This window comes from Heteronotia binoei, chromosome 1 (genome assembly GCF_032191835.1).
Source record: "Heteronotia binoei isolate CCM8104 ecotype False Entrance Well chromosome 1, APGP_CSIRO_Hbin_v1, whole genome shotgun sequence".
Taxonomy (NCBI): Eukaryota; Metazoa; Chordata; class Lepidosauria; order Squamata; family Gekkonidae; genus Heteronotia; species Heteronotia binoei.
Genome location: NC_083223.1, coordinates 278623117 through 278649232, shown reverse-complemented (window position 1 = coordinate 278649232; position 26116 = coordinate 278623117). Strand labels below are relative to the sequence as shown.

At 50.4% G+C, this 26116-nt stretch overlaps 1 protein-coding gene across 2 annotated transcripts in view; it reads left to right on the top strand.

Annotated features, from left to right (window-relative positions):
* The first annotated feature begins 133 nt into the window (after positions 1 to 133).
* TUFT1 (tuftelin 1) overlaps positions 134 to 26116 on the top strand; it is a 90025-nt gene continuing 64042 nt past the window's right edge. For both annotated transcript variants that reach the window (XM_060261176.1, XM_060261167.1), the window contains exon 1: positions 134 to 245. In XM_060261176.1, coding sequence (XP_060117159.1) covers positions 186 to 245 — 60 coding nt within the window. In that variant the 5' untranslated portion in view covers positions 134 to 185. The remainder of the gene's footprint in view (positions 246 to 26116) is intronic.

Here is a 26116-nt window from a genome sequence, read left to right as displayed (position 1 = left end):
CAGTGGGCGCGGCTTCGGGGAAAGGCGCGGCCAGAACGCTGGAAGAGCCACTCAGGGATGCGCGGGCGCGGGGTCAAGCAAAGTGGGCGTGGCTCGCGGCGAGTGGGCGTGACCGATATATAAAGAGCGGGCGTGGCTGCGCTCCCTTTCATTCCGCAGGGAGCGTCGGCGGGGAAGGGCGAGCCATGAATGGGGCGCGGAGCCTTTGTACGTTGGTGGACGTTCGCAGCGAGGACGACAGCCTGGTAAGGCGCCTGCGGCCGTAATCTGGATCCGCCGGCACTAATTTTACTATTACTTATTTTTATTATTTTTGCAAATCCCATCGTTTCCTTTAATGCATGCACCGTTGCAGGAACTCGCTCGAGACCTTTAAAAATGCACTGGGGAAATGCAAGGGCGCGTTGCTTTTAGTCGCATTCGTCGCCTCTTTCCAATCCTGTCGCTTCATTCGAAGCTTTTTTAAAAGTTGTGCAATATTTGACGTTGACAAGGCTTCCCAGCAACCATTTTAACTTTGGTCGGTGTTTGAGAAGATCTGCCGATTCCTTTGGCTTTCAAGTTTGATTCTTCCTTTTTTAAAATTCTTTTACGTTTTTAAAAAAATATAAAGCTAGTTCTAGGGCGGCCGGAGGGGGCAGCCGTGCGGGCCTGCAGTAGAACGGCTAGATTCGAACCCAGGAGCGTCTTCAGAGCCCAACCACCTTGGGCGGTTAGATCTAGATGGGGAGCTGCGTTAAGTCTCCTTGGAGCAGCAGAAAAGAGCAGGAGTCCGGGTGCAGCTTGAAGACTGGCAAAATATGTGGCAGGAGAGAGGAGCTGGTTACTCCAGATACATTCTAGGACGGGTGGCCAAACTGGTTTAATGTAAGAGCCACACAGAATAAATGGAAGATGTTTGAGAGCCACAAGAGGGAGGGAGAGGTGGAAAGAAAGCAACTTTTAAATGCGTTTTCCAAACCACTATCAGGCTTGGCTTCGGAAAATAGATTTAGAGAGAGAAATGCCTTCTCCAAGCCGGGCAGTGGGGGCTTCAGGAGCCACACAATTTGTTTGAAAGCCATCGTTTGGCCACCCCTGTTCTAGGAGAAGTGAGCGCCCCTGCCCATGCCACAGATGTTGTTCTTCTTGAACAGCGGTGGACAAATTCGCTTGACGCAAGAGCCTCATAGAATAAGCGTCCGATGTTTGAGAGCCCAAAGACGGGAACATCAGCCGTTTGAGAGCAGCAAGGAAGGAAGGGAGATAGAAGGGGGGGGGAGGGAGGGAGAGGTGGAAAGAAAGCTAATTTAACTTGACATGTCTTCTCCATACGGCTGGCTGTCTTGGCTTCACACAACAACAAAATAGAAGCTAGTGACCAATTTTCTAAGAAATATAGAGAAACCAGTCCAAATGTCCAAAACATGTACAGTCAAGTCCCAAAGTAGTATGGTGACAACCAATCGATGAAGTACTTGTTTCTTTCCAGCCTTCATCAGACCTGGGACCACTAACAAAAGAAAATATTATACAAAAATATCAGAAGGACATTCAGACACCACCAACCCTCTCCTAGTGAAAAAATATCATACCTGCATATTGATTCAATTATATAGATTCTTTACATGGTTTTTTAAAAAAGGGGGACGCAGAGCGTCTCCAACAGCTTCGAGAGCCGCACAATATGCGTGAAATATGTGCGACTCCCGAGTCACCGTTTGGCCGCCCTGGTTTTGAAGGTGTTCCGGGACTCTTGCACATTTTCCGGGATATGAGCTTTCCAGGGTCCGAGCTTCCTTCGTCAGATATAGGTTTGCCAAGTCTGTGTTGGAAAATACATGAAGATTTTGGTGGTTGTATACAGGAGAGGATGCGGGTTGGGGAGGGAAGTGCAGTGGGGTGTGTGTGTGTGTGTGGTACAATGCCAAAGAGTCCCCCCTTCAGAAACCTTTCCTGGGGCGCCTGCTTTCTGGGGGGCACAAAACTGGGTGCCCTAGCGTGAATCGGTGATATTATCAGTGCAGTGTGTGTGTGTGTGTGTGGTACAATGCCAAAGAGTCCCCCCTTCAGAACAGCCGTTTTCTCCAGGGGAGCCCATCTCTGCCAGCTGGAGAGCGGTTGCGAAAGCGGGAGATCTCCAGGCCCCACCTGGAGGCTGGCAACCCTTGTCAGATACAAGTGGGACTAGAGAGCCTGGAGCAGGGCCCGGCTGCTAGGTAGTTGCCTGGGGCGCCTGCCTTCTGGGGGCACAAAACCGGGTGCCCTAACGTGACTTGGTGACATTATCAGTGCAGTGGGGTGTGTGTGTGTGTCAGATGTTAGCTTTCCTAGGGTGCTGGAGCGTCTAGGGCTGGCCCGGAGCCCTTTATCTCATGAAGGGGAGCTCACATCCTGGGAAATCTAGCTGGTCTGTCGGAGTCCGATTCAGCTGTTAAAATAGAAAGTCGTCAGCTGTGTTTTTCTCCCGCAAGCGTTGGACAAAGCAGATCTGGAAATTAAAAAGGGCTCGACGTTGCGGCCTTCGGAGCGGCGTTCCGGAGCGGCCCATGTTGCTGAAACGCAGCGTTGGGCTGATGCTCTCAGTCTGTTGCAGATCCAAATCCGTGGAGGGGTAGGTAGAACTGGCAGCAAACGCTGCAGGGGTGGCTGCCCGGCTGCCTCTTTTCGCTCAAGCCAAGACGGTTACTCATCTTTTTGATGTAAGCCACAGTTGAAACTGGGAACCGGTTCCTTCTGTCCTGGCAGAGGCCCAGCGCTCGGCGATACAGCTGTCGAAGGGTGCACTAGAACGTGTCGCAGACCGTCTTCTCTCGCACTCGTGGCCTGTTGCGGGGGAAACGGAACAGGAGCCCCGGGACGCGAGTGAACTGTGGGGGCAGAGGGGTTGCTTTCTCAGGTCTCGGGCCTGTTTATGGTGGAATAAAGTCGGTTAAAGCTGCGGTACTGCAGTCGGAGCCCTCTGCTCACGACCTGAGTTTGATCCCTGGTGGAAGCTGGGTTTTCAGGTAGCCAGCTCGAGGTTGACTCAGCCTTCCATCCTTCCGAGGTTGGTAAAATGAGCACCCAGCTTGCTGGGGGGGAAGCGTAGAGGACTGGGGAAGGCAAGGGCAAACCACCCCGTAAAAAGTCTGCTGTGGAAACGTGAAAGCAACCTCACCCCAGAGTCGGAAACGACTGGTGGTTGCGCAGGGGACTGCCTTTACCTTTTTTAAGTTGTTCACCTGCAAGGTACAATGAGGCCAGTAGCTGCCAGGTAGTCAGAGAGAAGGTAAAACTCTTAGGGCAGGCCTGGGCCTCCACTCCTTTGGCATGGCACCTTTTCGAGCAAGGACCTTGGTTTGTAGGGGGGTGGGGGAGGGATTGCTCTACCTCCGTAAAAATAAATAACCCGGCAGTTCAGGTATGGCGAAAGGTTGCGAGATGCTTCCCTCTTTCCCTGGATTTTCATAGACAGCATCCTATTTCTCGTGTTTATAGAACAGGCGTGGCCAAACTGCGACTCTTTCAAACATATTGGGTGACTCTTGAAGGCCCCATTGCCCCCTTGGCTGGCTTGGAAAAGGCATTTCTTTATTTAAATCTGTTTTTCAAGCCACGCTTGATGGCGATTTGGAGAATGCATTTGAAGTTGCTTCCTTCCCACCTCTTCCTTCTATATAAATTGATGGTGCGGTCTCATTTGGAATACTGTGTACAATTCTGGTCACCGCACCTCAAAAAGGATATTATAGCATTGGAAAAAGTCCAGAAAAGGGCAACTAAAATGATTAAAGGTTTGGAATACTTTCCCTATGAAGAAAGGTTAAAACGCTCGGGGCTCTTTAGCTTGGAGAAACGTCAACTGCAAGGTGACATGATCGAGGTTTACAAGATTATGCATGGGATGGAGAAAGTAGAGAAAGAAGTCCTTTTCTCCCTTTCTCACAATACAAGAACTTGTGGGCATTCAATGAAATTGCTGAGCAGTCAGGTTAAAACGGATAGAAGGAAGTACTTCTTCACCCAAAGGGTGATTAACTTGTGGAATTCACTGCCACAGGAGGTGGCGGCGGCTACAAGCATAGCCAGCTTCAAGAGGGGATGGGATAAAGATATGGAGCAGAGGTCCCTCAGTGGCTATTAGCCGCAGTGTGTGTGTATATTTGGCCACTGTGTGACATAGAGTGTTGGGCTGGATGGGCCATTGGCCTGATCCAACATGGCTTATCTTATGTCCTTCCTTCCTTCCTTCCTTCCTTCCTTCCTTCCTTCCTTCCTTCCTTCCTTCCTTCCTTCCTTCCTTCCTTCCTTCCTTCCTTCCTTCCTTCCTTCCTTCCTCCCTCCCTCCCTCCCTCCCTCCCTCCCTCCCTCCCTCTTGTGGCTCTAAAACATCTGCCATTTATTCTGTGAGGCTTCTGAAGGCATTAAACCAGTTTGGCCACCCCTGTTATAGAAAATGATCCGCCATTCCCCCTCTTTAAAAATTTCCCCTGAGGACAATAGATCTGCAGATACGTTCTGCAGTCTGCCTCCTCCCCTGCTCCTTGATAGATGGATGGGCTTCTCTGACCTCCTGAAAGCCCTGAAGTATTCTCCTGATCCATTTGGTGGGAGAAAGTGCTGTCGAGTTGCGGCCAATTTGGAGTGGTGACCCTAATGGTTTTTCAAGGCAAGAGACGTGCAGAAGTGGTTTGTAATTGCCTGCCACGGTGTAGCAGCCCTGGATTTCTTTGGTGGTCTTCAATCCAAAGCACTAACCGGGTCCACTGCTTGCTTAACTTCTAAGAGCTGATGATTTTGGTCTGACCCAGCAAGGCTCTTCTGAGGTTCTTCTCAGGGGAAGGCCTCAGCCTCTCTGCCCTGTTGTTGGCCCTCCAGAGGAACTGGTTGGCCACTGTGTGAGACAGGAGGCTGGACTAGATGGACCCTCCCTGGTCTGACCCAGCAGGGCTCTTCTAATGTTCTTCTCAGGGCAAGGCCTCGGCCTCTCTGCCCTGTTGTTGGCCCTCCAGAGGAACTGGTTGGCCACTGTGTGAGACAGGAGGCTGGACTAGATGGACCCTCCCTGGTCTGACCCAGCAGGGTTCTTCTAAGGGGAAAGCCTCGGCCTCTCTGCCCTGTTGTTGGCCCTCCAGAGGAACTGGCTGGCCACCGTGTGAGACAGAAGGCTGGACTAGATGGAACCTCCCTGGTCAGACCCAGCAGGGCTCTTCTGAGGTTCTTCCCAGGGGAAGGCCTCGGCCTCTCTGCCCTGTTGCTGGCCCTCCAGAGGAACTGGTTGGCCATTGTGTGAGACAGGAGGCTGGACTAGATAGACCACTAGTCTGATCCAGCAGGGCTCTTCTGATTTCCTTTTCAGGGGAAGGCCTCGGCCTCTCTGCCCTGCTGGTGGCCCTCCAGAGGAACTGGTTGGCCACTGTGTGAGACAGAAGGCTGGACTAGATGGACCCTCCCTGGTCTGACCCAGCAGGGTTCTTCTCAGGGGAAGGCCTCGGCCACTCTGCCCTGTTGTTGGCCCTCCAGAGGAACTGGTTGGCCACTGTGAGACAGGTGGCTGGACTAGGTGGACCAGCAGGGCTCTTCTTAGGTTCGTCTGTTTGCTCCTACGCGGATGGCAGTATTTGCATAGAGCTTTTGAGCGCTGAAAGTGCTTTCACTTTCACTGGAGAGCCAGTTTGGTATAGTGGTGAAGTGTGCGGACTCTTATCTGGGAGAACCTGGTTTGATTCCCCACTCCTCCACTTGCACCTGCTGGAATGGCCTTGGGTCAGCCATAGCTCTGGCAGAGGTTGTCCTTGAAAGGGCAGCTGCTGTGAGAGCCCTCTCCAGCCCCACCCACCTCACAGGGTGTCTGTTGTGGGGGAGGAAGGTAAAGGAGATTGTGAGCCGCTCTGAGACTCTTTGGAGTGGAGGGCGGGATATAAATCCAATATCTTCATCTACCTCACAGGGTGTCTGGTTGTGGGGGAGGAGGGAAAGGAGATTGTGAGCTGCTCTGAGACTCTTCGGAGTGGAAGGTGGGATATAAATCCAATATCTTCATCTACCTCACAGGGTGTCTGTTGTGGGGGAGGAAGGTAAAGGAGATTGTGAGCCGCTCTGAGACTCTTCGAGTGGAGGGCGGGATATAAGTCCAATATCTTCATCTACCTCACAGGGTGTCTGTTGTGGGGGAGGAAGGGAAAGGAGATTGTGGGACGCTCTGAGACTCTTCGGAGTGGAGGGCGGGATATAAATCCTATATCTTCATCTACCTCACAGGGTGTCTGTTGTGGGGAGGAAGGGAAAGGAGATTGTGAGCCGCTCTGAGACTCTTCGGAGTGGAGGCGGGATATAAATCCAATATCTTCTTCTTCTTCTTCTTTTGCATGGGTGCATGATCTTGGTTATCCTCCTGCCCCTGTGATGTAGGCCAGGTCATGGTGCTGTGCTTGCATTGCAAATTTGGGAGGGGGGGGAAAGAGCTAGAGGCTGAGAGCCAGCAGCTGCCCTGAGGCTACCTGGGAGCTTCATCGCTCAGGCATGACTCAAACCAGGGACTTTGCACATTTGGCTGGAAATCACATTTTTGACTGCAATTACTGTTTCCTGCCGCCTTTTTTTTTTTTGGCATTTGGAGCTTTCAAAAGCATCGGTGATATCCCTTCCTTTTGTTCAGAACCGGCTTTTTCTGGGCTGCCAGCTTCATGCAAACACACCCCTGGACTTAAGCGTAGCTTCCGTCTGGTTTCTAGAGATGAAGTTCTTGTACAGACCTGTTTCACTCTCAGTCTGGTAGGATATTTTTTTTCCTACGGTGAGTGTGCACTTTTTTCCTTTTTGGGGGAGAGGGTTTTTTTTTTAAAACTTTTTTGGGGGCGGGTAATCCTCCAATTTTTTTAAAGAGCCCCGTGGCGCAGGAAGTGGTAAAGCTGCATTACGGCAGTCGGAGCCTCTGCTCACGACCTGAGTTCGATCCCCGGCGGAAGCTGGTTCAGGTAGCCGGCTCGAGGTTGACTCAGCCTTCCATCTTTCTGAGGTTGGTCAAAGGAGTCCCCCAGCTTGCTGGGGGGAAAGTGTAGATGACTGGGGAAGGCAATGGCAAACCACCCTGTAAAAAGTCTGCCATGAAAACATTGTGAAAGCAACGTCACCCCAGAGTCAAAAACGACTGGTGCTTGCACAGGGGACTACCTTTACTTTTTTAATCCTCAAATTTACTTGTGAGGTCGATCCTATAATGTGGTCTATAAGTTTCCAGATGGATTAAAGCATGGGCGTCGAACCCATTTGTTGAGGAGAGCCAGTTTGGTGTAGTGTGCGGACTCTTATCTGGGAGAAGCGGGTTGGATTCCAACTCCTCCACTTGCAGCTGCTGGCATGCCTTGGGTCAGCCATAGCTCTGGCAGAGGTTGTCCTTGAAAAGGGCAGCTGCTGTGAGAGCCCTCTCAGCCCCAGCCGCTTCACAGGGTAGTCTATAGTGGGGGGAGGAAGGGAAAGGAGTTTTGTGAGCGGCTCTGAGACTCTGTCCTTGAAAGGGCAGCTGCTTTGAGAGATCTCTTCAGCCCCACCCACCTCACAGGGTGTCTGTTGGGGGGGAGGAAGGAAAGGAGATAGTTGAGCCGCTCTGAGACTCTTCAGAGTGGAGGGTGGGATATAAATCTAATATCTTCATTTACCTCACAGGGTGTCTGTTGTGGGGGAGGAAGGTAAAGGAGATTGTGAGCCGCTCTGAGACTCTTCAGAGTGGGGTGGGATATAAATCCAATATCTTCATCTACCTCACAGGGTGTCTGTTGTGGGGGAGGAAGGGAAAGGAGATTGTGAGCCGCTCTGAGACTCTTCGGAGTGGAGGGTGGGATATAAATCCAATATCTTCATCTACCTCACAGGATGTCGGTTTGTGGGGGAGGAAGGGAAAGGAGATTGTGAGCCGCTCTGAGACTCTTCGGAGTGGAGGGTGGATATAAATCCAATATCTTCATCTACCTCACAGGGTGTCTGTTATGGGGGAGAAGGGAAAGGAGATTGTGAGCCGCTCTGAGACTCTTCGGAGTGGAGGGTGGGATATAAATCCAATATCTTCATCTACCTCACAGGGTGTCTGTTGTGGGGGAGGAAGGGAAAGGAGATTGTTAGCCGCTCTGAGACTCTTCGGAGTGGAGGGCGGGATATAAATCCAATTTCTTCTTCTGAGGACCGGATCTGACCTAAATGAGACCTTGTCTTGCCGGGTTGAGCCATGTCTGTACCTATGAGGTAGCAGAGAGATAAACTTTTTTAAAGACACAGACAAACATGACTAAAGATTTTTTTTGTTTTAAAAAATAAAGACTTTAAACATGCTTAAAACACTAGCACTTGTTTGTATTAAAGGTGCTTTCTTTGTATTTCTCCCACGGGATCCAGGGAACTGGACAAAGGAAGCTTTTCCCTCCCTCTCCAGGGGACGGGGGGGGAGCCTCAGCCAATGGAGAAAATCGATGTTTTGCTCTGTACCTCCTGTGTGATTGAGCACGCCTTGAAAACAAGCTGTGATGCAGAAGGAAGCAAGAGAGAGGGAGAAGGAAGCAGACAAGAGCCAGTTGCTCGGGGGGGGAGGGGCTGATCGGAGCCCTCCCGGGGGCCTGATTCAGCCCCTACGCTGCATGTTTTTGACACCCCTGGATAAAAGGAACTCTCGGATTCCTCGTCGGTGGCTTTGTGCAGCTGGTGAACTCTCCCCGCATTGTGGTTTGTCTGCTGTTGTGCTTCTTTACGTTTTCTGGGTCGTGAACCCCTTTGGGAATGCGATGGAACCTGCAAACCCCTCCCCAGAAAAAAGCACGTAAGCATATACACGCTAAATAATAGCTAATGCAGGAAAATGCAATGAATAAGCTTAAGCCCGCTGTGTATGTGAAACGTATCTGAAGCACGGTTTTAATTCAAGTGTTCTGGCCCCACTGATGGACCTCCTGATGGCACCTGGTTTGTTGGCCACTGTGTGACACAGAGTGTTGGACTGGAGGGGCCATTGGCCTGATCCAGCATGGCTTCTCTTATGTTCTTATGTGACACAGAGTGTTGGACTGGAAGGGCCACTGGCCTGATCCAACATGGCTTCTCTTATGTTCTTATGTGACACAGAATGTTGGACTGGAGGGGCCATTGGCCTGATCCAACATGGCTTCTCTTCTGTTCTTATGTGACACAGAGTGTTGGACTGAATTGGCCATTGGCCTGATCCAACATGGCTTCTCTTGCGTTCTTATGTGACACAGAATGTTGGACTGGATGGGCCATTGGCCTGGTCCAACATGGCTTCTCTTATGTTCTTATGTGACACAGAGTGTTGGACTGGATTGGCCATTGGCCTGATCCAACATGGCTTCTCTTGCGTTCTTATGTGACACAGAATGTTGGACTGGATGGGCCATTGGCCTGGTCCAACATGGCTTCTCTTACGTTCTCCTGATGGCCCCTGGGTTTTGGCCACTTGTGTGACACAGAGTGCTGGACTAGAGGGGCCATTGGCCTGATCCAACATGGCTTCTCTTATGTTCTTAAGCTGTGGATCTGCCCAGATCACCTGCTGGTCACACACCAACTTTGATTTCTTTCTGTTTCCCCAGAAGTATGAGCTGCTTTCCTTTAGAGAAGTATTTCCTATTTAGGGGAGGGGGCTGTGGCTGAGAAGCATAGTGCTTGCTTGGCTTGCAGAGGGTCGGTCTCCAGGATCTTCAGCCCGGAGGTGATGGGAAAGACCTCTGTCTGAGCCCCTGGAGAGCTGCTGCCAGTCTGAGGAGACAATACTGACCTTGCTGGACCAAAACTCAGTTTGGTGTAGTGGTTAAGTGTGCGGACTCTTATCTGGGAGAACCGGGTTTGATTCCCCACTCTTCCACTTGCAGCTGCTGGAATGGCCTTGGGCCGGCCATTGTTATCACAGAGCTTCTGCAAGAGCTCTCTCAGCCCCATCCACTTCACAGGGTGTTTGTTGTGGGGGAGGAAGATAAAGGAGATTGTGAGCCACTCCGAGTGGAGGGCGGAATAGAAATCCAATGTCGTCATCCTCTTAACGTTTTTGGTGAGAGACTGTGGCCTGCAGAAGGTCCCAAGTTCAAGCCCCGGCATCTCCAGTTCGAAGGACCAGGTTGGAGGTGATGGGAAAGACCACAGCTTGAGACCCTGGAGATCCATGGAGAGGGGCTATAGCTCAGTGGCAGAGCATCTGCTTGGCATGCAGATGGTCCCAAGTTCAAGCCCTGGCATCTCCAGTTCGAAGGACCAGGTAGGAGGTGATGGAAAAGACCTCAGCTTGAGACCCTGGAGAGCGGCTGCCAGTCTGAGTAGACCAGACTGACCTTGGTGAACCAAGGGTCTGATTCAGTATTAGGCGGCTTTATGAGAGCATTCGTTGCCTCCTTAGCACTGAACATCCACAAATATGAATTATAATAACTAGTTTGGTAGGAAAAAATTAAGCGGACGCTTAAGCGGACTATATTTTTCACTTAAATTCATGGTGACCCATGGTAAACAAAGACAAATACCCATAAATCATAATGGCAGGATACGTTTTCGCCCATTCCTGCCGACGGGAAACTATTCTCGGTGTCATCACACGGCCGATGATGACGGTTGTTATGTTGCCTGATTGCGTTGGGTCGCGTCCCCGCCTGCCTACACTTGTTGAGGATGAAGCAACGACTTAATGACATAATTGGAAAAAAACAAGAGCAATGCAGGGTGGCCAATGCGAGGGGAAGGAGATCTAAAAGTTATGGGCGTGTAGCCTGGCCCATACTACGTAGATGTGAATTTTAATTGTATTTGCATAATTTATCATAGAATCATAGAGTTGGAGGGGACCTCTAGGGTCATCTAGTCCAACCCCCTGCACAAGGCAAGAAAGTCACAATCACCTCCCGCTAAATTCACAGGATCCTCATTGCTGTCAGATGGCCATCTAGCCTCTGTTGAAAACCCTCCAAGGAAGGAGAGCCCCCAACCTCCCGAGGAGGAAGCCTGTTCCACTGAGGAACCGCTCTTAACAGTCATAGAATCCTAGAGTTGGAAGGGACCTCCAGGGTCATCTAGTCCAACCCCCTGCACAAGGCAGGAAACTCACAAATTCCTCCCCCTAAATTCACAGGATCCTCATTGCTGTCAGATGGCCATCTAGCCTCTGTTGAAAAACCTCCAAGGAAGGAGAGCCCACCACCTCCCGAGGAAGCCTGTTCCACTGAGGAACCGCTCTAACAGTCATAGAATCCTAGAGTTGGAAGGGACCTCCAGGGTCATCTAGTCCAACCCCCTGCACAAGGCAGGAAACTCACAAACACCTCCCCCTAAATCCACAGGATCCTCATTGCTGTCAGATGGCCAACTAGCCTCTGTTGAAAAACCTCCAAGGAAGGAGAGCCCACCCCCTCCCAAGGAGGAAGCCTGTTCCACTGAGGAACCGCTCTTAACAGTCATAGAATCCTAGAGTTGGAAGGGACCTCCAGGGTCATCTAGTCCAACCCCCTGCACAAGGCAGGAAACTCACAAATCCCTCCCCCTAAATTCACAGGATCCTCATTGCTGTCAGATGGCCATCTAGCCTCTGTTTGAAAACCTCCAAGGAAGGAGAGCCCACCACCTCCCGAGGGAGTCTGTTCCACTGAGGAACCCCTCAGTGATTCCTTGCCTGATGAAGTGTGCCTAGAGAGCACACGATAGCTTACATTCTAAATAAAACTAAGTTGGTCTTAAAGGGGCAATTGACTCCTAGTTTGGATTTAATTAAGGGGGGGGGCAACGGTTAAAGCAATTGATGTGTCGAAATAGGAGATAAATGTGTAAGAGCATCCTTTCTAATTGTGGAAAGTTACCTGAGGCCAGTGTTCCCTCTAAGCTGAGTTAGCATGAGTCAGCTCACACATTTTTTTTCTTAGCTCAGGAAGGACGGCCCTGGAGGCACACTAATTTATGCAGGAGCTCCCAACTTTAATGCCAGGAGCTCACAAAGTAGAATTTTTGCCCACAAGACACTGCATCTTAGAGGGAACATTGCCTGAGATTCTTTTACCGTGCCCTGTTCATTTCTTCTCAAACGTGAAAGTTACAGACAGCGTTTTTGTCTTTTGTTGGGGTGGGGTGCAATACAACATAATGGAAATGTCATTGCGTTATATTATAATATTTAGAACATATCGAAATTATATTAATATATTGTTCTTTATAGTTGTATTGGAGAAAAATCTATTCTTATATGGGAAAGGCCCACGTACGGACAGTTGTTGTTTATTGTAGGGTGGCAACTCATGTCTACCTTTTTATGTGATGGAGAATTGTGTGGATCACAAAAGCATATGTGCTCCTAAAAGTGATTCAGGGCATAGAATCATAGAAGATGATGATGATATTGGATTTATATCCCGCCCTCCACTCCGAAGAGTCTCAGAGCGGCTCACAATCTCCTTTCCCTTCCCCCCCACAACAGACACCCTGTGAGGTAGATGAAGATATTGGATTTATATCCCGCCCTCCACTCCGAAGAGTCTCAGAGCGGCTCACAATCTCCTTTCCCTTCCTCCCCCACAACAGACACCCTGTGAGGTAGATGAAGATATTGGATTTATATCCCGCCCTCCACTCCGAAGAGTCTCAGAGCGGCTCACAATCTCCTTTCCCTTCCTCCCCCACAACAGACACCCTGTGAGGTAGATGAAGATATTGGATTTATATCCTGCCCTCCACTCCGAAGAGTCTCAGAGCTTCCCTTCCTCCCCCACAACAGACACCCTGTGAGGTGGGTGGGGCTGAGAGGGCTCTCACAGCAGCTGCCCTTTCAAGGACAACCTCCGTCAGAACTATGGCTGACCCAAGGCCATTCCAGCAGGTGCAAGTGGAGGAGTGGGGAATCAAACCCGGTTCTCCCAGATAAGAGTCCGCACACTTAACCACTACACCAAACTAGCTCTCCAGTTGGAAGGGACCTCCAGGGTCATCAACCCCCTGCACAATGCAGGAAACTCACAAATACCTACCCCCCAAAAATTCACAGGATCTGCATCGCTGACAGATGGCCATCTGGTTTCAAAACCTCCAAGGAAGGAGAGCCCACCGCTTCCTGAGGAAGCCTGTTCCACTGAGGAACTGCTCTAACGGTCAGGAAGTTCTTCCTACTGTTGAGCTGGAAACTCTTTTGATTCAATTTCAACCCATTGGTTCTGGTCCGACGTTCCGGGGCCACAGAAAACAATTCCACGCCATCCCCTATAGGACAGCCCTTCAGCTACTTGAAGATGGTGATCCTATCACCTCTCAGCCGCCTCCTCTCCAGGCTAAACATCTCCAGCTCCTTCAGCCTTTCCTCACAGGTCTTGGTCTCCAGACCCCTCACCATCGCCCTCCTCTGGACCCGTTCCAGCTTGTCTCTATCCTTCTTAAAATGTGGTGCCCAAAACCGAGCACAGTACTCCAGGTGAGGTCTTCTCAGAGCAAAGTAAAGCAAAACCATCACTTCATGTGAGGAGATACGGAGATAGTGAAGTCATCTACATTTCTTCACTTGTGTGTGTGTGTGTGTACGCTTTCCCCTTATCTCATTTTCTTTCTCCCTCCACTGATATTCTTGGAATTGCTAAAGTCAACCTTTTGTTGATCCCTTGGGCTGGGAGGAAGCGTCTGTTCCGGCCTCCTCTGTCTGTGCTAAGGTGGGGAGGGGGGGAACAGATTGCACCAGGGCTGGCTCTCAGCAGCTCAGCTTCAGAATCAGTTTTCGTATTCAGCGCTTGGAGGAGAGACCACCGAAGACTGCCAGGGTTGCTGTGTCAGGAAGCGAGGTTGCCGGGGCAGATTCGAGGCTTAGAGCCAGTGGTGGTGGTGGTAGTGGTGAAGTGCGTGTGCTCTTATCTGGAAGAACCAGGTTTGATTCCCCCACTCCTCCACTTGCACCTGCTGGAATGGCCTTTGGGGGCAGCCAGAGCTTTCGTAGGGGTTGTCCTTGAAAGGGCAGCTGCTGCCGGAGCTCTCTCAGCCCCACCCACCTCACAGGGCATCTGTTGGGGAGGAAGAGGTAGGAGATTGTGAGCCGCTCTGAGACCCTGAGTGAAGGGCGGAATATAAATCCAATGTTGTCTTGGCATCTTGAAACTCTCTGGAAGATGAGCGCTGCCTGGCTTGCCAACTGTGGCTGGGGAAATTTCTGGAGATTTGGGGGAGGGAGCTTGGTGGAAGCGTGATGCTTTGGCTTCCACTCTCCAAAGCCGGCCCCCCTTTCCTTTAAGGAAACTAATCTCTGTTGTCTGAAAATGAGTCGAAATTTTGGAAACCTTAATGGAGTGCTCTGGCTACTCTTTTTCTGTTTTTAAATATATTTTATAAAGGTTTTTATACAAGCAGCAAAAGACGAACATAAGAGAAGCTGTGTTGGATCAGGCCAGTGGACCATCCAGTCCAACACTCTCGTGTCACATAAGAACATAAGAGAAGCCCTGCTGGATCAGGCCAATGGCCCATCCAGTCCAACACTCTCGTGTCACACATAAGAACAGAAGAGAAGCCATGTTGGATCAGGCCAATGGCCCGTCCAGTCCAACACTCTGTGTCACATAAGAACAGAAGAGAAGCCATGTTGGATCAGGCCAGTGGCCCATCCAGTCCCAACACTCTGTGTCACCTAAGAACATAAGAGAAGCCATGTTAGATCAGGCCAGTGGCCCATCCAGACCAACACTCTGTGTCTCACATTGGCCAAAAAACCCAAGCGCCATCAGGAGGTCCAGCAGTGGGGCCAGGACACTAGAAGCCCTCACACTGTTGCCTCCCCCAAGCACCAAGAAGACAGAATATCACTGCCCCAGAAAGAGAATTCTAACAATATGCTGTGGCTAAGAGCCACTGATGGACCTCTGCTCCAGATGTTTATCCAATCCCCTCTTGAAGCTGTCTGTGCTTGCATCTGCCACCACCTCCTGTGGCAAGAATCCCCCCCTCAAAGTAAAACAGAATCACTCAAGAAAATAGAAACGAACACAGCTGAAAACAGGCTAAAAAGGAATAGTATCTGATTTTCTCAGCTACAGGAATCCATGCTTTTCCTCATTAACTCCTTAGAAGAAGAAGACTGCAGATTTATATCCCGCCCTTCTCTCTGAATCAGAGACTCAGAGTGGCTTACAATCTCCTATATCTCCTTCCCCCACAACAGACACCCTGTGAGGTGGGTGGGGCTGAGAGTGCTCTCCCAGAAGCTGCCCTTTCAAGGACAACCTTTGCCATAGCTTTGGCTGACCCAAGGCCATTCCAGCAGGGAATCAAACCCATTTCTCCCAGATAAAGAGTCCGCACGCTTTACCACTACACCAAACTGGCTCTCCGTGATGGGAAATATGTCATCTTTCTGTATAAGCTTATTATCTTTGCTTTTTTAGTCTTCCAAACCACAAGCCATCACTTTATTTATTTTGTGCAAGGGGTCCAGAAAGGGTTTCCGTGTAGGTACAAGTTTAAGTTGTTTTCTTTTATCAGAGACGTCAAGTTTGGCTGTTTTGGCAAGCTCCGCGTGATGAGAAACGTTGATCCCACCCTTCAAGGGAGTGGGTGGGGGTTTATCTTCAGCGCAACACACACACCCCCTTCCATTTTTAGCAGCCGGAATGTTTAGCCTGGCTATGACTCGAAGTGAGCCCTTCCCTGTCTACGCCTTTAGAACAGTATTTACAAGGGTCGTTCTTTGTGGATACAAAAACGCCGAGATTGCTGAAGGAGCAGAAATGCTTTCAGCTTGTCTGTCTCCTACCTGGCGGAGTAGTGACCTTGGACTGTGGTTATCGGGGCTTTGGCTCAGCCATAAAGTATCTGCTTGGCATGCAGAAGGTCCCAGATTCGATCCCCGGCGTCTTCACTTAAAAGGACCGAGCAGTGGGTGATGGGAAAGACCTCAGCCGGAGACCCTGGAGAGCTGGTGCCAGGGGTGTCGAACTCATTTGTTATGAGGGCCGGATCAGACAGAAATGAGACCTTGTCGGACCGGACCAGGCGATCCTATCACCTCTCAGCTGCCTCCTCGCCAGGCTAAACATGCCTAGCTCCTTCAGCCTTTCTTCATAGGTATTGCTGGAACTCTCTGTCTGCGGCAGTGATGCTATGTATTCTTGTGCTGCGGGGGGGGGGGGTGCACAGTGGGAGGGCTTCTAGCCCCAATGGTGGACCTCCTGATGGCCCTTGGGGTTTTTTTGGCTACTGTGTGACACAGAGTGTTGAACTGGATGGGCCATTGGCCTGATCCAACATGGCTTCTCTTATGTTCTCGCAAATACCTCCCCCTAAATTCACAGGATCCTCATTGCTATCAGATGGCCATCTAGCCTCTGTTTAAAAACCTCCAGGGAAGGAGAGCCCACCACCTCCCGAGGAGGAAGCCTGTTCCATTGAGGAATTGCTCTAATGGTCAGGAAGTTCTTCCTAATGTTGAGCTGGAAACTCTTTTTGATTTAATTTCGACCCATTGGGCCTGGTCCGACCTTCTGGGGCCACCGAAAACAGTTCCACACCCTCCTGTATGGGACAGCCCTTCAAGGACATGGAGATGGGGATCCTATCACCTCTCAGACGCCTTCTCTCCAGGCTAAACATGCCCAGTTCCTTCAACCTTTCCTCATAGGACTTGGTCTCCAGACCCCTCTATAGGACAGCCCTTCAAGGACTTGAAGATGGTGATCCTATCACCTCTCAGCCGCCTCCTCTCCAGGCTAAACATGCCCAGCTCCTTCAGCCTTTCCTCATAGGACTTGGTCTCCAGACCCCTCTATAGGACAGCCCTTCAAGGACTTGAATATGGGGATCCTATCACCTCTCAGCCGCCTTCTCTCCAGGCTAAACATGCCCAGCTCCTTCAACCTTTCCTCCTAGGACTTGGTCTCCAGACCCCTCTATAGGACAGCCCTTCAAGGACTTGAAGATGGTGATCCTATCACCTCTCAGTCGCCTCCTCTCCAGGCTAAACATCCCCAGCTCCTTCAGCCTTTCCTCAAAGGACTTGGTCTCCAGACCCCTCTATAGGACAGCCCTTCAAGTCCTTGAAGATGGTGATCCTATCATCTCTCAGCCTCCTCCTCTCCAGGCTAAACATGCCCAGTTCCTTCAGCCTTTCCTCATAGGACTTGGTCTCCAGACCCCTCTATAGGACAGCCCTTCAAGGACTTGAATATGGGGATCCTATCACCTCTCAGCCGCCTTCTCTCCAGGCTAAACATGCCCAGCTCCTTCAACCTTTCCTCCTAGGACTTGGTCTCCAGACCCCTCTATAGGACAGCCCTTCAAGGACTTGAATATGGGGATCCTATCACCTCTCAGCCGCCTTCTCTCCAGGCTAAACATGCCCAGCTCCTTCAACCTTTCTTCATAGGACTTGGTCTCCAGACCCTTCGCCATCTTTGTTGCCCTCTGGATCCGTTCCAGCTTGTATAAAAACAGTCATGAAAACATTGCTTAGGACGGAGGGATTGTTGAGGGAATGACAAATGGAACGGAAAAGTACTCACCCATAGACGGAAGACGGCAACAGAAGGGGACAAAGAGATGTATCTCCTTGTTGCATGCATATCATGTATATGTGGTGTTAGAAAGCAGTGTTTCCTCTAAGCTGAGTTAGCGTGAGTCAGTTTGGTGTAGTGGTGAAGTGCACGGACTCTTTATCTGGGAGAACTGGGTTTAATTCCCCACTCCTCCACTTTCAGCTGCTGGAATGGCCTTGGGTCAGCCATAGTTCTCACAGAACTGTCTTTGAAAGGGCAGCTTCTGGGAGAGCTCTCTCAGCCCCACCCTCCTCACAGGGTGTCTGTTGTGGGAAAGGAAGGTAAAGGAGATTGTGAGCCGCTCTGAGACTCTGATTCAGAGAGAAGGGTGGGGTATAAATCTACGGTCTTCTTTTTTTAGCCTCCAGCTCACTCATTTTTGTCTTAGCTCAGGAAGGGCGGCCCCATTCGAAGGAAACGTGCGTTCTGTTGCATCAGAGAAGATTTGAGAAAAATGTGGGAAACCCTGAGGAGGCGCACAATCGCCCCATCTCGCTGTGGGGAAGCTGAGAAGAAAAACAGCTTCTCCCCCAGAGCGTGGTACCCGGGCAGATAGCGTGTGCGGAAACGGCCTTGGTTCAACGTTCTTACGGAGACCAGTTCTGCTCGCTGTGGGCGAGTCTGGTCCATATGTTGCCAGAGCTCCCGAGGAAACGGCAAACGGGCAATTCGTCCATTAGCGGGGTTAGAATAGTCCTGCTTCTTGGCATTACGAGCTGAAATTTAATCTTCCTCGCTGTGGGCGGGGGGAGAGGTGGGGGGGCTGTTAATGGGCTCCTGTTCTTTCGGCAGGCTTCCCGTGGCCCTTCTTGGGCGGCTAATTGCTCCAGAGGCTCTCGGAGGGAATTGCGTTTGCATCATGGACACGTCTGCCGATAGGCCTCAGCGGTGCCGTTTTTTGCAGTAGTCACGGCATATCGCCGGAGAGCTCCGGAGGCTTGGCCCATCTTTCACCGCCTCTCCGATGGAGACGTCGGATAACAGAGCGCCTGGCTGCCTTTGGGAAGGAGAGCGAAATCTGATTTATTTGGGTATGACGTCGCTGCGGAGTCTGGCTCAGGGAGCCGTGGAGATTCGAGACAGATTGGAAACAGCGCAAGTTGGCGCTTTGAGGGGGGGAAACACAGGTTGGGTTCTGTGGATCTGTTCCGCTAACGCTGGCGTTTCCTCTAGGTAGAAGGAGTGGAGTCCTTGGGGTGAAGGAGAGGAAGATGTCCCCAGGGTGTAAAAGGCATGTTTTTTTAATTTCGCTGAGCCTCCCTGCATTCACCCGCCAGTGTAATGAATTGCTTCTGATCGGGGGTCTCCAATGTGGGGCCCGTGGGCACTGGCCGTTATCTTTTTTTTTGGCGCCCACCAAATGTTTTAGAACGGAGATGTCCAACTCATTTGTTACGAGGGCCGGATCTGACACAAATGGGACCTTGTCAGGCCGGGCCATGCATGTCATAACATGTGGTGCTGGGTAGCAGAGATATAAAGTCCTTCTTCACCCAAAGGGTGATTAACTTGTGGAACTCACTGCCACACACACACATATATTGGCCACTGTGTGACACAGAGTGTTGGACTGGATGAGCCACTGGCCTGATCCAACATGGCTTCTCTTATGTTCTTACATGACACAGAGTGTTGGACTGGATGGTACATTGTTCTGATTCAACATGGCTTCTGTTCTTTATGTGACACGTAGTGTTGGACTGGATGGTCCATTGGCCTGATCCAACATGGCTTCTCTTCTGTTCCTATGTGACACAGAGTGTTGGACTGGATGGGCCATTGGCCTGATTCAACATGGCTTCTCTTCTGTTCTTATGTGACACAGAGTGTTGGACTGGATGGGCCATTGGCCTGATCCAACATGGCTTCTCTTCTGTTCTTATGTGACACAGAGTGTTGGACTGGAGGGGCCATTGGCCTGATCCAACATGGCTTCTCTTCTGTTCTTATGTGACACAGAGTGTTGGACTGGATGGGCCATTGGCCTGATCCAACATGGCTTCTCTTCTGTTCTTATGTGACACAGAGTGTTGGACTGGAGGGGCCATTGGCCTGATCCAACAGGGCTTCTCTTATGTGACACAGAGTGTTGGACTGGAGGGGCCATTGGCCTGATCCAACAGGGCTTCTCTTCTGTTCCTAAGTGTTGCCTAGTGGTTGTGTACTTGTCAGCAAGCTGCGATTGGGCTCTGGTGTTTGCTTCTCTCTGCCCAAGATGTGCTTTGCCACTTAGTTCCTCGCCTTGTTTGTGTCAGCCCTGAGTCACCTCCTGGCATTTGCTGGTTCAGCACTTTTGTGCCGCTCTGTTTGTCAGGTGGAGTGTGGAGGCGAAATTCGAGTCTTGCGAAGAAGAGGGTTGGCCTGGACGGCCATAAAATCTGAATTGGAGTAATAAAAGTCTTCGTTGGGTCCTGCGGATCTGCTCTGGCAGTGGCGGTTGAAGGCGCTGTTGTTTGCCTTTCTCCTCTTCCTCCATTTTAGCCCCACATCAGCCCTGTGAGGTAGGTGATGTGGAGAGTGTGCGGCTGACCCAAGGGTCAGAGACTCAGAGCGGCTCACAATCTCCTATATCTTCTCCCCCTACAACAGACACCCTGTGAGGTGGGTGGGGCTGAGAGTTCTCTCACAGCATCTGCCCTTTCAAGGACAACCTCTGCCAGAGCTATGGCTGACCCAAGGCCATCGCAGCAGGTGCAAGTGGAGGAGTGGGGAATCGAACCCGGTTCTCCCAGATAAGAGTCTACACACTTAACGGCTACACTGAGAGTGGGGATTCGGAGCTGGGTCTCCCAGATCCTAGATGGACACTAGCAACTGCACAATGGTTTCCATGGACGCTCAGTTAAACATGAATCTGCCTTATACTGAATCTGTCAAGGTCAGCATTGTCTGCTCAGACTGGCAGCAGCTCTTCAGGGGTTTAGGCAGAGAGGTCTTTTCCCATCACCTCCTGCCTGGTCCTTTTAGCTGGAGGTGCCGGGGATTGAACCTGGGACCTTCTGCAGGAACGCATGAACCTGCCTTCTATCGAATCAGATTCTTGGTCCATCAAGGTCAGTATTCTGTACTCAGATGTCAGTGGCTCTCCTAGGTCTCAGGCAGAGGTCTTTCCCATCACTGTAGATGCCGAGGATTGAACCTGGGACCTTCTGCATGCCAAGCAGAGGCTCTGCCACTGAGCTATGGCCCCTCTCCAGGGTCTCAGGCTGAGGTCTTTTCCATCACCTCCTGCCTGGTCCTTTGAACTGGAGATGCCGGGGATTGAACCTGGGACCTTCTGCATGCCAAGCGGAGGCTCTGCCACTGAGCTATGGCCGCTCTCCATGGCTCTCCAGGGTCTCAGGCTGAGGTCTTTCCCATCACCTGCTGCCTGGTCCTTTTAACTGGAGATGCTGAGGATTGAACCTGGGACCTTCTGCATGCCAAGCAGAGGCTCTGCCACTGAGCTATGGCCCCTCTCCATGGCTCTCCAGGGTCTCAGGCTGAGGTCTTTCCCATCCCCTCCTGCCTGGTCCTTTTAACTGGAGATGCCGGGGATTGAACCTGGGACCTTCTGCATGAACACATGAACCTGCCTTCTATTGAATCAGATTCTTGGTCCATCAAGGTCAGTATTCTCTACTCAGATGTCAGTGGCTCTCCTAGGTCTCAGGCAGAGGTCTTTCCCATCACTGGAGATGCCGGGGATTGAACCTGGGACCTTCTGCATGCCAAGCAGAGGCTCTGCCACTGAGCTATGGCCCCTCTCCATGGCTCTCCAGGGTCTCAGGCTGAGGTCTTTCCCATCATCTCCTGCCTGCTCCTTTTAACTGGAGATGCCGGGGATCGAACTGGGAGTTTTCTGTTTACCAGTCATTTGTTCTAATGCCAAGTTATAGCCCCTTCCTGGCATCTGTCTCTCTCTCTCCCACACGCTATCCTTGTTGACAGGTTGGTTGAATGTGGTTTTGGGATCCTTTTAGTGTGAGGTGGACCTGTAACTGGCGGACAGCTCGCACCCCAAAGTACGCTTGTGAATGGTTCCTCATCCTCTTGGAGCGGAATGCTTCAAGGATCTGTCCTGGGATCTTACACTCAACACCTTTATAAATGATTTGGATGAAGAAATGGAGGGAACGCTGATTAAATTTGCAGATGATACTAAATTGGGAGGGGTTGCAGATACAGTCAAAGACAGAAACAGGGTAGTACAGCATGACCTTGACAGGCTGGAAAACAGGGTTAAAATGCATTTTAACAAGAGATAATTGCAAAGTTCTGAATTTAGGTAGGAAAAACCCAATGCATGGGTATAGGATGGGGAAGACATGTCTGGGCAGTAGTGTGTACAAAACGGAGTGGACCATATGCTGAACATGAGTCAACAGTGTGATGCGGTGGCTAAAAAGGCAAATGTGATTCTGAACTATAAACGGAAGTATAATGTCTGGATCATGTGAACTGATGGTATCGCTTTGCTCTGCTTTGGTAAAACCTCACCAGGAGCATTGTGTTCAGTTTTGGCCACCACTTTTTAAGAAGGATATAAGCAAGCTGGAATGAGTCTAGAGAAGGGCGACAAAGTTGGTAAGGGGTCTGGAGACCAAGTCCTACGAACAAAGGTTGAAGGAGCTGGGCGTTTTTAGCCTGAAGAGGAGGCAGCTGAGAGGTGATTCAATCCCCATCTTCAAGTCCTTGAAGGGCTGTCACATAAAGGATGGTGCAGAATTGTTTTCTGTTGGCCCAGAAGGTCGGACCAGAACCAATGGGTTGAAATTAAATCAAGAGTTTCCGGCTCAACATTTAGGAAGAACTTCCTGACTGCGCAGTTCCTCAGTATAACAGACTTCCTCAGGAGGTGGTGAGCTCTCCTTCCTTGGAGGGTTTTCAACAGAGGCTAGATGGCCATCTGACAGCAATGAGGATCCTGTGAATTTAGGGGGAGGTATTTGTGAGTTCCTGCCTTCTGCAGGGGGTTGGACTAGGTGACCCTCGAGGTCCCTTCCAACTCTATGATTCTAAGTTTCCACAGGCTTCCTCAGGAGGTGGTGGGCTCTCCTTCCTTGGAGGGTTTTAAACAGAGGCTAGATGGCCATCTGACAGCAAGGAAGATCCTGTGAATTTAGGGGAAGGTATTTGTAAGTGTCCTGCCTTGTGCAGGGGGTAGGGCTAGATGACCCTGGAGGCCCCTTCCGGCTCTATGATTCTAAGTTTCCACAGGTTTCCTTGGAAGGCGTTGGCCTCTCCTTCCTTGGAGGGTTTTAAACAGAGGCTAGATGGCCATCTGACAGCAATGAAGATCCTGTGAATTTACGGGGAGGTCTTTGTGAATTTCCTGCATTATGCAGGGGTTGGACTAGATGACCCTGGAGGTCCCTTTGAACTCTGATTCTGTGATTGTGAATCAGGGCCCTGTATATATCTGCCCTTTTCTCAGCTTGGGGTTGACGTCCCTTTGATATGCAGATCACTAGTCTCCGGGGAAACTTCCTTCCTTCCGGCTAACGCCTTTCTCTGCGTTTCTTCTCCATCTTGTTACCGTGAGAACGAAATGTGCTTCCTGCCTGAGCCGGACCTCCCAACTAGTTAGATTAGATTAGCATGTTAGATTAGATTATTAGAATGCTATCTGTGCTCTATCCTGTCTAGAACGGAGTTCCTTCTAGCAAAGGGCTCGTGTTCGTTTGCTGAGATAAGGCTCTGCGTGAACTTTACTGCCGGGTCGGCGCGCACACTCAGCTTTGCTCTGTCGGAGAAGCGTTCTGGAATACCTGGCATTGCTGGAATACCTGGCATTCTGGAATACCTGGCATTTGCCCTGAACTTGATGGACTTAAATGTCCTTAATTTCACCCAGGGTACCTTTTTCTGCAATTCACTGCAAAAGGAAAGTACTTAAAATAGGGTTCTCAGGTCCTTCATAGTGGGGGACGGGTAGGGGAGGTTAGGGTTGCCCGGGGGTAGAATTCTAGCAGGAACATATTAGGCCACACACCCCTGACATAGCCAATCCTCCAAGAATTTGCAGGGCTCTTTTTTGTAAGCTCTCGAAGGATTGGCTGCATCAAGGGGGTGTGGCCTAATATGCAAAGGAGCTCCTGCTAGAATTCCACCCCTGGGAGTTGCCTGATATAGGTTGCGAAGCTTCTGGAGATTTGGGGGTGGAGCCTGGGGAGGGACCTCAGTGAGATGCGATGCCCAGAGACTCAACCCTCCAAACCAGCCATTTTCTCCAGGGGAGCTGATCTCTGCAGTCTGGAGATGAGCTGTGATTCCGGGGGATCCCCAGGTCCCACCTGGAGGCTGGTATTCTGACCCCTCCAGCAGTCGGTGACATGCCCAACGCAACCTCAACCGGCAAACATACCTGCATGCCTCCAGCTACCACCTCAAACGATCCATTGTATACAGCCAGGCTCTACGCTACAGCCGCATTTGCTCCGATCCCGCTGACAGAGATTCTCACCTGAGAGATCTGCAGCAAACCTTTTTGGAACTAAAGCACCCACCCGATGAAGTCAGGGCACAGATCGACAAAGCCAGAATGATACCCAGAGAAAACCTGTTACGAGACAGACCCCAAAGAGAAAATAACAGAATACCACTAGCGGTCACACACAACTCTCAACTGAAAACAGTTCAACGTATCATCAACAACTTACAAACCTCTTTTGGACAGTGACAGCTGCCTTTCAAAAGCACTGGGGGGGGGGGGTAAACCTTTTCTTGCACACAGACAGCCCCCCAGCCTCAAACAACTCCTCACCCACAACAAACAATACAGCATCTCATCTGAGCACGGACACCGGTACAGAGCTTGCAATAAACCTAAGTGCCAACTTTGCTGCCCCATACACCCAGGCGACACAATCGCTGGGCCTAATGACATTAACTACACTGTCTCAGGCTCATTCATTTGTTCGTCTTCCAACATTATATATGCCAGTAAATGCCATATTACTGCATAGGGCAGTCAGTTCTCTGCATAGGGCAGACAGGACAAACCCTACGCTAAAGTCTAAATGGACACAAATCTGACATTAGGAATCACAGAACTGAGAGATCTGTGGGAGAACACTTTAAGCTTCCTGAGCATTCAGTGGGTGACCTCAAGGTAGCTGTTTGACTGCAAAGGAACTTCGAGAGCGGAACGGAGAGAGAAATTGCTGAATTACAAATTATTATGAAACTTGTAACAAACGCCTTCCCAGGACTGAACAGGGATATCGGCTTTTTTTTTTATCTCATTACAGATGCTAAACCCACTCTCAGTGAGTATGGCTATACATCCACGGTATTCCAATGTGTTTCTCTTTTAGAATTGTGTATCAGTGTATTTATTTGTATCGACATACTCAGAATTAGGGATATTGGCTGTATATCTCATTATGTATACTGACCCACTTTCACTATATTTTATTGTATTCCTTTTTCCGATTTCAAACTAGAAGGATGTTTACATGTTAAAAAGTGAGTTAGGTGGACAAGAACACCACTATCCAATGTATTTCTCTTTTAGCTGTATTGACACACTCAAGCAGGGACTTTGGTTGCTTATCCCATTACATATATTGAACCCATCTCCCATTGTCCTTGACAGACAATCTCACATTTTGACATACTGCTGAGAGCCAGTTTGGTGTAGTAGTTAAGTGTGCGGACTCTTATCTGGGAGAACCGGGTTTGATTCCCCACTCCTCCGCTTGCACCTGCTGGAATGGCCTTGGGTCAGCCATAGCTCTGGCAGAGGTTGTCCTTGAAAGGGCAGCTGCTGGGAGAGCCCTCTCAGCCCCACCCACCTCACAGGGTGTCTGTTGTGGGGGAGGAAGGGAAAGGAGATTGTGAGCCACTCTGAGTCTTTGATTCAGAGAGAAGGGTGGGGTATAAATCTGCAGTCGTCTTCTTCTTGTTGCTTTCGTATGCTCATGCTGCTCCGATCAAAGGTTTGCTCAATTTGTTAATTTGGCTACTCTGTCATTGCACCATTTTGCATTCTAAACCACTGCCTACCAGATGAAGAAGAAGAAGAAGATATTGGATTTATATCCTGCCCTCCACTCCGAAGAGTCTCAGAGCGGCTCACAATCTCCTTTACCTTCCCCGCCCCCCACAACAGACACCCTGTGAGGTAGATGAAGATATTGGATTTATATCCCACCCTCCACTCCGAAGAGTCTCAGAGCGGCTCACAATCTCCTTTCCCTTCCTCCCCCACAACAGACACCCTGTGAGGTGGGTGGGGCTGGAGAGGGCTCTCCCAGCAGCTGCCCTTTCAAGGACAACCTCTGCCAGAGCTATGGCTGACCCAAGGCCATGCCAGCAGGTGCAAGTGGAGGAGTGGGGAATCAAACCCGGTTCTCCCAGATAAGAGTCCGTGCACTTAACCACTACACCAAACTGGCTCTCCAGTTAATAATTTTACTTCACTGTCATTGGTTCTTAAATCTGCACCATGTTGCATTCTGGGCCACTGCCGACCAGTTCTGTATGGCTCTGCTCAGCTCTGTATGGCTTTGCTCCCTGTGCTGGATTCCTCGTCTAATGAAGTGTGCTTAAGAACACATGAAAGCTGACCTTCTAAATAAAAATTGGTTAGTCTTAAAGGTGCAACTTGACTCCTGTTTTGTTCAGCGTAAGAACATAAAAGA